Source organism: Amblyomma mixtum, chromosome 1, assembly GCF_055824585.1.
Source record: "Amblyomma mixtum isolate Tamu chromosome 1, ASM5582458v1, whole genome shotgun sequence".
In the NCBI taxonomy this organism is placed as follows: domain Eukaryota; kingdom Metazoa; phylum Arthropoda; class Arachnida; order Ixodida; family Ixodidae; genus Amblyomma; species Amblyomma mixtum.
Genome location: NC_143012.1, coordinates 296,935,448 through 296,948,982, shown reverse-complemented (window position 1 = coordinate 296,948,982; position 13,535 = coordinate 296,935,448). Strand labels below are relative to the sequence as shown.

General features: G+C 46.6%; 1 protein-coding gene across 4 annotated transcripts in view; it reads right to left on the bottom strand.

The window, feature by feature from the left end:
• The window catches only part of LOC149372162 (uncharacterized), a 93,271-nt gene that overhangs the window by 30,810 nt on the left and 48,926 nt on the right, over window positions 1–13,535 (bottom strand). For 2 of the 4 annotated variants that reach the window (XM_089566539.1, XM_089566540.1), the window contains exons 2-4: window positions 5,710–5,788; window positions 5,404–5,454; window positions 2,326–2,373 (exon numbers count right to left, since the gene is read on the bottom strand). In XM_089566539.1, coding sequence (XP_089422665.1) covers window positions 2,326–2,373; window positions 5,404–5,454; window positions 5,710–5,788 — 178 coding nt within the window. The remainder of the gene's footprint in view (window positions 1–2,325; window positions 2,374–5,403; window positions 5,455–5,709; window positions 5,789–13,535) is intronic. The other 2 variants (XM_089566541.1, XM_089566542.1) reach the window with 1 other exon arrangement.

The window sequence follows — 13,535 nt, the reverse complement described above, 5'->3', positions numbered from 1 at the left end:
GCCAAATTTCGGATAGCTCCAACCAATAGCAGCCGATAACGCAACCGCATGCGTAGATCGGACTGCGACGCATTTTGTTTGATGCTTGCTTTGTTAGGCATTTGCTTCACCACCAATAACAATAAAAAAAAAAACAGAAAAAACTCTCAGCGGTGATCATTATGCGTCCCTTCTATTCGTGCGGAACATTATCCGGGTAACAATCCGTGCGGAATAACATACTTTTAATGGACTTCAATACGTGTTTCGCATGTGAAAGCAAAACCGGCTGATGCGCGCGCGCAGAAATCGATTTTAGAGCTCCAAATTAAGCAGAAATGGCGGGTATGACTTTGTTTCCTGCTGAAGATATATGTAACCATCATCCCGGTTCACTTACGCCGTACTTTGCTCGAACTGACACATTAAAATTTTTCTTTTTCCCGCGCACAAAAAGACAGCGGAATTCACCGACACAGTGACTGACAGCGCAGAGTGATTCTGCATGCTTTCTTATTTAGTTGTACATTTTGCTTGTTGCCCCTGAATATGTAATATGATCTGCAGTATGAAATAAATAAATAAATAAATAAATAAATAAATAAATAAATAAATAAATAAATAAATAAATAAATAAATAAAAAAAAATAAATAAATAAATAAATAAATAAATAAATAACATCAACTTGAAATGTAGTGCCCTTCTAAGGTAGTGTTTGGATTTTTTTTATCACTCTAGCTCTTGTACTCATTAAAAAAAATTTGGTGCCGGGAAAGCACCTACAGCTCTTGAATTACACTAACTTAAAATAAATTATTTTGTCCTTAATTAATTATCCTTTGCTGCGTACGATTCCACGAATGCCCCAGTCTCTGTTGATTAGTTTTGACCGCTTACAAGCTCGTGTTTTCTGAACAATCTCAAAACACAGCGCCGCATCTACTCCCGTAGCAGTCCAAGAATGCAGGTTCATTGTGTTCTTCGCAACGTCCACAAGTTATGCACGAGAAATCCACGCGAAAAAAGTTTACATTTAAAAACTCCGCCTTCATTCCTAATTTGCGTCAAAGTAGAGAAAGTCTTTCTTTTAATGCGAGAGCATTAAAAGCCTAATCGGGGGAAAAAAATGTTTCGTTGCTCATAAAATTCACCCAATGGCCGGAGGCAAGTGACGTCACCAGTCCTGAAGTGATGTCACTTCCGGAAAAGGCATGAACAGCTTCTAATGCTACTGCATTGCCAGGGCATAGTGTCTTTCGGTGTCCTTGTGAATTTCCGCTTATTTCTTCCTGGCTTCAACACAGCTCCATAACCTGCTCCCCTTTCCCCTTCCCCGTTTACCTCGCAACAGCTGGTTCCTTTTCTCTGCTGTGAATTAATGTGGTTTGTATACGAATAGCAACAGGTCAGCTGCACACATATCCTTTTTTTTCTCTTCGTATTGCTGAACCGTACTTTGAGACAATTTCGCGCTGCGCTTCCCTCAGTTTAAGAGTGGGTGTATAAACACATTTAAATGGATTCCACTGATCGACTTAAAACTTGCTTCACCTTTACACCTAGACGGTGAAATCGGCATGATAAAGTGAACCATCAACAAAACTTTTGTGGTAATTTCTTTCTCTCCTTTCAACTTTCTGCTTGCGCCAGCTTGCGCGAACATATAGCGCCATCTGATGGCGGTTGACGGCGGCGAGTGTGTAAGTGAATAATTTAAAAGGCTGTGGGCATTTTCCTTCGTGGCGCCACCTTGCTCTATGGAACGTTTGGAAGGCATTCACTCGTTCCAGAATGTTCAGAAAGCGTCATTTTACTGCTGTACTCTGGCGAGGTACGCTTGGCACCCCTTTTAACTTTTGCGTCACTTTGTTGCATGGCCACACGATTAGCTTCGTGCGTACGAAGGTATTTTAGCCAAATTTTGGAAGGCATCTGTCTCTAGAAATAACATGTGCTACATCAGGTGTACAAAATCCTCCCCAGTGGCTCACTGACTTCGGAGTTCGGCTGCTGACCCCAAGTGCGCGGGACCGAATTCCGAAAATTCCCGTGAGCTGTGCGATGTCAGCACACGTTAAAGAATACGAGGTGGTGTAAATTAAACCCGAGCCTTCCACTACGGCGCTCCTCACAGCCCATCGGTCGCTCCAGGACGTTAAACACCACGTGTTTCATGATTATTGTTGCTGAACAAAACACTAAAGGCTTCTCTAACGTGCTGCGTCCAGTGGTTGCGAATAAATTATTTCCCTCCTGTTTTTTGACATTGATTTCACGTCATCGTACAGCGAATATGGCTAACTCTTGAGCGCAGCGCCAATACATAAACGAAATGCATGCCTTACCCAAAATGCTTGGCGAGCCTTCAAAACCGTCCACGACTGTGGCGTCAGCTGAAATGGAAAAGCTTGTGAGTGACGTGCAAATCGTTTGCTTTTCAGCGTTCATGTTTGTAAGCACTAGATGGTCAATGCATAATACAAGAAGCATGCTTCTACGCTGCAAAAAAAAAAAAAAAGGCGCTTTGAAAAGGTGATGTGCAGCGCCTATGTTACCTCCCGACTGCTGTGTACCGTAAAACACAACAATGCGATGCAAAATACAGAGGTCACTCCCAGTGGACTAGGGAGGTAGTCGAGAGCATGTCGCCAGGATCGAAATAAATCTCATATATACACAACAGCTTTTTAGTAGAGCAGCCACGTTGCGGAATGTAGCAGTACAGAGTAAGGAACTCTGACACTCCGGGCGCTGAAAACCGATATCGCGAGGTCGAAGAGAGCATGCAGACACAATTCCGAGCACATGCCACTCGTGAAAACATTTATTAGGCTCTATCAGTTGGGAAACTCCGCTTCAAAAAGTGACTAGCCCAAGGGGCCACTTTCCGAGTGCTTACGGATAGCCACACGGTCTGGAAGGCGCTGATAAAAGCTATAGGCATATGCCACCACAAGATATTTTTTTCCTTCTTTTACTTCCAAATTTATTTCTCCGGCTCTTGTGATTTTTCGATACGGACCTAATGGTAAGCCTGTCGCCTCAGCAAACTTATCGCAGGGTCCATGTATAGAAAAAAAAAAAAACGGCGGTCCTCATGGTCATTAACGCAAACTGCGTTCATGTTGCGAACTTCGAGATCGTTGATAAACGCACAGCCGCCTGGCAACAAAATGAGTGAAAAAGTTCGCAACAGGTAATAGCAAAGAGATGTTCTCTTCAATGGCGCTCGGGCCAACGCTGCTGTTGCTATGCCACACATTCGTGTCATTGACCCCCCTGGCGAGCTATAAACAAATAGCACGAATAAATTTTTTTTTTCTCTTCTATGTGAGATCTCCGCGCGCATCCGTAAACGCGAGAATTCTGTCGTGTGGAATCGCAGCTGCCTGTGATAGTCAAAGCAAAATTTGATCTTACTTTTCTTTCAACTTCGGGCATGGAATCCTGCGTGATGTGAGCTACCAATTTTTGCCTTTTTTTGTAGAAATCAAAACGAACAGATCTCGTGCAATAAACAGTTGAAAGTTGGCGCCTGTCCCTGTCTCCTCGTCTCTTTTGTGTATGTGAATTTATTTGCGCCAAGGTGTTTTTTTCCAAGTTTCAAGACAGACGTGAGAAGACGTCAGTCCTAAGAACGAATTCGGCTGAGGATTTTAGTTTTTCTTGTTCTTAATTTTTCCTGTGTACGCCGCATTGCCTCGATGATATAACCTCAGGTAAACCACCGCTCATTTGTCGCACTCATAACAGCTGTAACGCGTAAGGTACGTGCAGGCGTAGAAAACATTTGAACTATACGCTTGCGTCTTCCCCATTAATCACTTTGGGTTTTCCCATACTTCTCTCGGGCACAACCACACGTATGGCGCCTAATTGTCCGTGACCTACGTCTCGCGCATGAACGCACTCGAACTTACGAAAGCAACGTCGCAAAGAGGCGCGATTTCTTTAATGCATATGTTCATGACGGTAGCCTATGGAATAGCCCAGCCGGGGAATGCGCGCAAGGTTGCTTCAGTGGTATCTTCCACGATGTGACGACACCGGTATACATCGAGTCTGCACAGTCTTCGCTCATCACGTAGATCCTGCTTTGGGCTGTAGTCACGACTTAGTACAGAAAAATAAAATGATTCTGACTGACAAGTTACTGCCGCTGCTTGAGTTCCAGCCTGGCAAGGAGGACACCGCAAACCATGGAGGTCCTAGCGCGACTATGTATTGAAACAATATTGTTAAGTGGGTTGCAAAGGTGCATCATCACTATAGAGCGACGGGCATTGGTACTTCTGTCGTTCATACTCGAGCGCTCGGTATTGCTACAACTCCGAATGCTTTTAATTATTTTCTTCCGCCAATTCGATGTATGGTTTATGTTTGCATTTCTACCCGAGTAAAATCCCCCTCCTATCTTTCAGAAATAAATGAGACAAGATCGAGCATTATACAAGCAAATAATTAGAAGTGGTAATCACGAACAATGCCCGTAAACCTAACTATACCGTGCCAGCAATTTGGACATGATCGCGGGGTCTACAAATAAATACTTAGCCAGGCCGGGGCCCGTTCATGGATAGCGTGCGGAAGTGCGACAACTCGGCCGTTTCGAAATGAACTATCACGGCCTCTCATTCCTGCCCTCAAGATCTGTCGTCGGGTCGACGAACGTAGCTATATCCACTGAACCTCTGTCTAACGTAGAACAAGCGGACAACGAATGCCGACCTAACAATCGCGCCACGCTTTCTGGTGCGAAGCCGATCGATGTGTTCCGAAAGTCAGTGATAAAGATAAACTCAGGAGGCACAATGCGAACACATTTGCCTAGCGTGACGATTTCCCTCTTGGCTGACGCTCTCGACTGCCCCCGTTTTTGGCCACCAGAAGTTGTGAACGCGTGCTGCATCTCGGTATAATTCGGTGCATTGCCCCGCAAAGCTCGAGGAGCATGCGGCATAATCCGTTGAGGAGAGCGAGCACGTTTGCAAACACGTGTCCCTCCTCTTGCACGGTGCCGAATTTTTACTTTAGAAAAAGAGCGGAACAGTTCTTCTAATACCATGCTGCCAAACGGCGTAGTTTCAGTGCATCCGATTGTGGTCAAACACCCTTTGTGAAGGGTGTTTATTTATGCATATCGAACACCTTTCACAAGATTGATCGATTTAATTATTTATTTATTGATTGATTTATTGGTTGATTGAACAGCTTTTATTTCCATCATGAAAGACGTTTATCCCCGCCCTTGCACGCAGACCTTGTAAGCTTCGCCAGCTCTGCACTGAATTACAGAGACGCAGCACACTGGTTGGAGGTGCTTGGGTGCTCGTGAGTGCTTGCGGCATGCGGTTAGACGTGAGAGAGAGGATGACAGGAGAGAGAGAGAGTATTGTGCACGACAGCGTGCGTGTAATACGTGCTTCGCAGTGCCCTCATGGGATGGATCGCAGCAACAGAGAAGATGTCGCTGGCTGCGGTGTCGTTTCAGGCAGCGGCGGCGGCGGCAGCCGGGAGCCACGGTTCGGACCGGCGGTGCGCAGGAGGGAAGAGTTCAAGATGCGGACAGGGAAAGGAAGGGAGGAGAGAGGAGTGGAGGAAGTAGTGAGGAGGAGGAGGAGAAGGAGGAAGAAGAAGAGAAGAGGTTAGGTTACCGTGACCCTCGTAGAGATAAGCGATATGCAGCGGAGCGACGGGCGGCGGGTCTTGGAGCGTTTCCTGATACGTACGGTAGCCCTCGAGGAACTGGCTCACGAAGTCGGTCAGGTTCTGCACGTTCCGCATTCGGAAGAGCAGCGAATCCGGAATCTGCAACAAGACGTGCATGGGAGCGTCAAAGAAGGCAGCCACAAGGCAGCAGCAGATAAGGCACACTGAACAACCCAAAGCCGTGCACCATTGCGGAAGCTGCAGGATCTCGTTTCAGCATCACTTACACTTCGCATCTGTTGCTTAAAAAAAGAAAAAAAAAACAAATTAACGGCAGAGCACTTTGTGCGTCACACCGTATGCCTGTGGAGGATCAACTCTACTTTGTACCCCCATGCACGCTTTTTTTTTTTTTCTAGCAGGACAGAGTATACATAATGAAGCTGCTCTCGCGATGTGCATGCCTTCGCGTGCTGCCACGAATTGGCTGCAGCGGTACTCTGTCGCCTTGAGTGGTGTTCATGCCGGGCAGTTCGAGTGTCAGTAGATGGCCTTTGAGATAGCCTTCTCCGCTCTCACCGTCTTTGCAACGTGAGCTTGTTTTGGGTTTTGTGGAGTCCGCTTTCTCGACGGGAGCGATGTTGGTCGTTCGGATCACGTGCTTCGTGCTCGCGTGGTTGCGGAAGAAAAAAGCCCCCCCCCCCCCCCCCCCCTAACGACAACAATGAGTTACCCGGAAAAAGAGGCGCGTAAAAAACGATCCCGGATAAGAACGAGAAGCGGAACGCGCTGCGAGGTGTGAGTTAATGCGCCTCATTGCTCACGCGAGGCGCGTAGATAGAGTGTAGTGGACGCACGCTCGAACTCATTTCAATCTCTCTCAATGAAAAAAAAAAAAGGGGGGGGGGGGGGAGAGAAGGTGACAAAGGGATGACGGTAAAACTTGAAGGCCTTAAATTAACCGCTGCCAGTTGACATTTTTTTTACACTTAATTTCTTGTTACAGGGGTTGAATCGGGCTTCTTGTGTTCGTGGTTATAGTAATTTGAACAGAAACGCTGCGCAGGCTGTTTTATTTCTTCTTTACCGCGATCGACAATTTGTGACAATCCAGCCGTACTTACTGTAAGGTATAATTTAAAACCATCAGCGTCACATACAGTCAGGGGCCCCGGGTGTAAGCTTGACTATGACTCTCTCTAATCAGTTTTCTGGCTCAGTGGTTATGGTGCTCGACTGCTGACCATAAAGACGCGGGTTCGATCCCGGCCGCGGCGGTGGAATTTATATGGAGGCGAAATTCTAGAGGCCCGTGTATTGTGTGATGTCAGTGCACGTTAAAGAACCCCAGGCGGTCGAAATTTCCGGAGCCCTTCACTACGGCGTCTCTCATAGCCTCAGTGGCTTTGGGACGTTAAACCCCATAAAACCAAACCAAACTAAACCTTCAGCCGAATGCCAACCATCACGGCACGGTATACGGAAGCAATGAAATTGCCACAAAGAAAAGCTAGAATACGAGTTTCATTTGTCCATATCCACTGAAATATCTTGGGTATGCTTACGGACGACCGCAGAAATTGCATTAAGATATCACTGGATCAGATTGAGCGCCGAGATGTCCTAGCTCTTGGAAAGGAGACCACAGGCCACACTAAGCGTGAAATTTCAAAGCTACAAATATCCTGTGCAAGACAGTTATATATCTAGGTCACAGGATAGGAAAGTTCGAGCGACGGAGGCGTTCAGCTTTTTTTTCACGCGATATTTCGAAGCGCAGCGGATCATCAAAAAAAAAAGTCCACACAGCCAGGTAGAAATCTCGACTGCCCACCTCTCGTTAGAAAGTTCTTGTTCGTTTTTTTTTTTTTTAACTAAACCAAGCGCACGTAACCAACCGCTCATTTGAGCGGTTCATGGCGTTACGGAGGCACTGCTGATTTCCAGTCGAGGTCCTAGGTTTTCGTTTTCCGTTGCTTAGAGATATATAACTGGATCAGCGTGCGATAGCGCGCGCGCTGCTGTGCGTGATGTCATTAGCGCAAGACTGAGAGGTGCGAATCGGAGCGCATCGGCGGCTTCGGCGAGTCACGCAACAGAGTGAGTCGTCGTGCAGGGCACGCAGGGCTTGCCGTAAACGGAAACGGTCGTAAAACGGAACGGCACCACGTCGATACGACAACTAAATACACCCACGACGCGTGCGACTGCATTCGTCACAGCTACGCACGAAGAAATCAATGCCCTGCTGCTTCCTCTCTTCCGTGCGGACCACCTCGCGAGACGAATTCTCATTTGTCAAATAACTGTGGAGGCCAGCGCAATCCATCAGGGACACGAACTTTACAGCTCTCAGGTGAGTCGTCTCCCTCGTGAACAGCGGCGCAGGCAGAAATTTTGTGCTAGAGGCGCTCTGGGCAAATGACCGGCAGGAGGATTAATTCTCGCAAAAACAAAACAAAGCAAGAACAGAAAATTAAAAAAAAAATATTATTAAAGGGACACTGAGGACGAATAGAAGCTGGTTTGCATCGGTAGTGCGCAGTCAAATAGATACCACTCTCATCGAAAGCGGAGCTTTTTAAAGCTAGATAAGAAAAAAAGAAGAGGTACTGGTGGCGCCCTCACCGGCTGATTCCGCAAGTAAAATGCGTGCGTCGACACTGATTTTAGGTTGCGGATCCAAGAGGCTGCGGTAGCACAGAAGACTTTCGGTGTACCTTTTGTGTCTTTGTGTAGCGAAATTAAACGGCTCCCCCCCCCCCCCCCCCCCGCGTGCGACAAATGAAGCTTGAGGTCTACAATTATGTTCTCTTTATTTCTTTTTCTCCAACGTCATCTATAGAGCCCATTGTAACCGCGCCGAGGAGAAGCAATAAAATCACAGATGCTTTGAAGAGATTGAATTGGCGTTGCCCTTTATGTTCCTGCGTTTTCCTGCCTGGGAAAATTTCTACTGCATGTGTTCGCCGTCCAAAAAGCTTTAACGGATCAAGCACGCACGCGTCCATAGAAGGCGAGCAGCCTTTGTTGCGTCATGGTGCCAGGAAAGGACGCTGACTTCCCCGTATCGGCCCTCAGTATCCTATGGGCTATATGCCTATGTCTACCTTTCAAAGTTTTCTCCAGCTTGTATATTCCCTTCCTACAACCCTCACGTTTACAGACGTCTGCAACTGCGCTTCTTCCACATTTCTTCCAGCGCCTACATCTTCGCTAGCTGATTCGCCAATATGATGGCCGCCACTTCGAGCATATCCTCGAATTTGTTTCAGGAAGAGGTGGACTGGAGTCTGACTCTTGGCTAAGCTTTGCTTATGCAGGATGAAAAAAGCGAACGAAAAAAAATTGCAGGCGGAGAACTAAAAGCTCTGCCCGCAAACTGTTTCTTGGCCAACAAATACGCAAGAAATGCGCCTTCGTAGCCATTGTATGAAGTCCAAAGCTGTCACGACGGCGCTGTCGACAAGTACGCCTCTGTTCTCGCTTCCGCGGTTTTGAAATCTTATGCCGTCCACGTGGAAACGTGGGTGAAAGAAACGCCCCACTTTAGCAGAGATCAAAACTGCGCTAAGCGTTAATTAAGCTCGGCGTTTCTTCTCTCAAAAGCATGAAAGGCGGGCATAGGGGAAGCCCGCAAGGCAATCGGTCCTTTAACACTCTGCTGACAGGAAAAAAGACGAAGACGTGAACACGGAAAACAAATCCATGTGCCTATACTTTAACGATCGATGCGCAAAGTTTCGATCCTCATTAAGCAATCAGTCACGCTCAAAGGATAAGCTGGTATTACGTAGGCGAAAGCTTGCTGAAAGGAGCCAACAGAGACAGAGATGTGGCGAAACATCCTTTGTATTGGTTCTTATCAGTGGCTGGTATATCTAGACATTCGGCAACAATAGCGGTCGCGAAGCGTTCTTCTAGTGCATGGTAAATACCATGCGCCTTCTTGACACCGCAAAGTCACTTGATGCCACGCGATAGTGTCCAAGTGCATCCTCCCTGTCTGAACTCAGTGTCCACCGCAGAATATACCTATCTTTCTGCCGAAGCATGTGTTAAGAGACCTCACGCCGTGCTTACTCCGAGATAAGCTGGGCAGGAAAGGCTTAGCACAACCGCGTAATGTGAAGCACGGTGCAGTCTACCGCATCCAGCCCCTCGTTTCGCTTCATCGCGCATGTGAGTGCCGGCGGTCGCAGTAAAGCCATATGCGCGGCTGCTCTGCGACCGCGAACTCGCCAATGCCCAGATTTCCTTGGTACACTAGAGTTCCTGTATATGCTCCCGCCTCTGGTAGCATATACAGGAACTCTATGGTACACAAACAACTAGCGCCATCTATTGGCCGTCAAAACGGAATGCCGCGTAGCTTAATGGGAATATTTTAAACTTGTACTCGCCTCTTGCTCCTCCACGAGAGCTCCGCGTATGTGCGAACGCGCGGTTTAGGGAATGCTAAAATTGAAACAAACAAACAAAACTGCACCAATAGGTGCCAGCTAGTGTTTCAGAAAGGATTCATAGCCAGCAATTCTGGACAAATACTTTTTTAACGGGAAAGAGTTTATATACGCGATTTTTTCCCATATTGTAAGATTTCACTATAATAATCAATGTATTCGTATATTTCTCGTTGCCAGACTTGTTTTTTTTTATATTGACGTTCTTGCTATAAGACACCTTTAGCATTGAGTGTTTAGTGTTACCGTTACCCTTACCGAAGAGCAGACAGCCCGCCCACGGACGCTGAGCACGCGCTGATTGGTCCGGATGCTGCAGGCGCGCACCGCAGCTGCCTACAGCTGCCACGTGCATGGCGCCTACTGGCGTCCTCAAGGCGATTGCGCATGCGCATTGGCTGCGCGCGGGCTTCCGGCACTCCGGTACCGGTAACGGCAACACTGTAGAAGGTATGCTAAAGGTGTCTATTGTCAAAAATTTTCTCCATTGGTTTTCTATGGCAGCCTTAACTGCTCGATGCGAGCGATGGAAAAACTTTAAAAGATTTTGCTGCATCAGAAAAATGGACCAATACCTTCAATATTTCCATAACAGTACCTTACAATATTCCAATATTTAAAATTTGTGTCTAAGAATGTTGCACAGCGCGCGCATACAAGCAGCATACGCAGAATAAGCTCTCTAGATATACACTCCGTATGCACCCTACCTGTAGCTTACAGCAACTCAGCTCAACTCAGCTCCCCCTTTCGTTCTTATTTTGTAGGCGCCATATACAGCGGAAACTTTTCAGCAGTCAACTCACGCGTGGCAAGGAAATGAGGGCACAGACGCAGGTTGACGGACAGGCTACCAGCATTTATCCAGCGCCAATCACATATGACTCGCACAAATGCGAAAGCAGTGCACATTTGGAACAGTGGCTAGGGCGCTCTACTGTTCAGCCAAAGATGTCCGTGTGCTGTGCGGTGTTGCTAGCGCACGTTAAACAAAAATCCTTAATTTTGGTACAAAAAAAAAAACAAGAATTCATGGGCAAAAAACAAGAATTCTACCGCATGGTGTTCTGCTGTTATGTGTATGCCAAATGGATGAGTAATGGCAGTCGCAGAAAAAGTGAAAGCTTAGAAAATAAACCTTAAAATTTATTACCTTGGCTGCATCGTTTATCGCCTCGTTTACTTTTGATTTTGGCCGAAGATCTACGGCATTTCGACCAGCGGAAGCCCTGATCTTCCCCCTGCACGGTGATACGTATAGCGCGGTGCTCCGTTGTCGGAAAGACGCGGAATGCTCGATGCGCCGTGAAAAGTGCGCTTTGCTCCCAATTTTCGGCAACCACGAATAAAGGAAGCATTTTATTTTTCTAAATTTCTACTGCACATTTCGCTATAATTTTTCGCCACGTGGCAGATGAGGACCCCAGGATACCGAAATAAAAACAAATTAAGAAATCGAAACTTTAGACGAAATTGGCCATTTTATTTGCCTCGTACCCTCCTAACAAGAGTAATTCTTTCAAAACGAAAACGAAACAAAGGAGCTACGACCACAAAGCTGCTGTATTTCGAGGAATACAGAAACGCTCAAAAAACAAGAAAAGAAGAAAAAAAGCAGAATGGCTGGCGGTGCCAAGTCACGCCAACAAGCTCGGAAGCAGCAGCGACTAGGCTGTGCACACACGGGACAGCAGAGGGTACACGCGAGCCAATCGTCCGCCGCTGGTTGATGCCCCGCACTTAAACAGGGGCCATCGAACGGCAGAAAAGGGGAGAAATCGATCTGGGATCTCCGAACGCGTAGGGCATGGATGGAAAACCAGCCGACCGCACGCCCGTGTTTTCCGCTCGAAGGCGGCGGCGGCGGAGGGGATTTTTTGCTTTCGGGGGAGGGGAAAGGGGGGGGGGGGGGGGGGTCTCCCTGCGGCCGGGACGAGCACACTGGGGGACTTTACGAAGGTTTGCCGTCGTTGGCGCTTTCCGGCAAGTGCTTGCAAACGTACACGTTCCAAGCAGATTGAAGCCGAAAGATTATTTTGTCTTTTCCGCACCGTCTTTTTTATGCCATTGATATGCGCTATCCCACACGTGTTCCTGGCTACCATAAGACGCTTATGACGATTCTTTAAAGCTGGCTTTCCCACGCTGCACATTCATAGAAAAAAAAAAAAAAAAATGTCGCTGGCGGACAGTAGGATGAAGACGAAAGCTCTGACGGTGCTTGCCAGCGACGTGGCAGTTTTGCTCAATATCGTCGCAGGAGCTACGTCAACATATCTAGGCCATAAAGCACATCAGCTGCGTCTCTATTTGCTGCGCGAAAAATTCGCTGTTGTGCGATTACTTGAGCCCGCAGCTTTGCTGTGAATCTGGCTTAACATTTTTATCAGAAATGATCCATTATAGTGAACGATCACTTCGTGAAAGCTGCTAGAACAAACCGACTGGTTAAACAAATTATTTACGAAATCTCTGCATTGTACTCGTTGAACGACTCTCAACACCCCGTAGGTTCAGCCGAAAATTTGGGAAGCATTTTGTAGCTACTCTTTCCGGGTCAGAATGCATAATTTCGGCATATGTACGGAAATTTTCATCCGTGAAGCTTCCGAAATTGCAATTATGAAGTTGCACACTCTTGCGAAGGTTTACAACATAATACATTTCCTAGCATAACTTCGGGTTTCCACACCTGCCTTACTTCGGCACATGTACATACGAGTATAGCCTGGGTAGTGCCCGGACAAACAGGCTAGCGCACTTGTGCCCCTCTGTCTCATCAAAAAAAAAAAAAAAAAAACGAGGAAGAGCTTGTCATAGAAGAAAATAATGCGAGAATTTCAGCAGCAGAGTATAATTTATATACAGAAGTGGAAAGCCTTTGTTGCCTCGGCAGTTTTGTGCCGAAAAAGGTGCATAAAACGTTGAAGAATTCATGCGTTTTACGAAGCTAACTAGTAATTATGAACAATAAAAAATCATCATTTTATCAGAATTAAGTGCTAAGCACACTGTACATGCAAGGCCTTTTGAGTAATGTGAAATAAATGCTCTCAGAAAGCATTTAAATGCTCGATATTTATTTAGGTTCATCAAGAGTGGATCCGTGCTCATTTAAATTCGATTAAATTTCAGAGACACTAAAGAGAAAATCAACAGAAGCAAGAAGTCACAATCGACGGATAAATCAGTCAGGGAAAACTACCGCTGCTTTTTTTTGTTTTCTGCACAAATGCAGAGAAAATCGCAAATGGAGTCCTCGATTCCTCTTCCCTTACATCTCCGCATTTTTCAGACGTCATCTCTATGGCGAATCGGACAAAACAGCGCACATGCTGTTTTGTCCGCTGTTCGCGCCGGTAACATGGGCCTTTGTTACAATCTTCATCAGAAGATGGCGCAGCCGGACTAGCTGTTAATGATAATGAAGCATAGGGAATTAT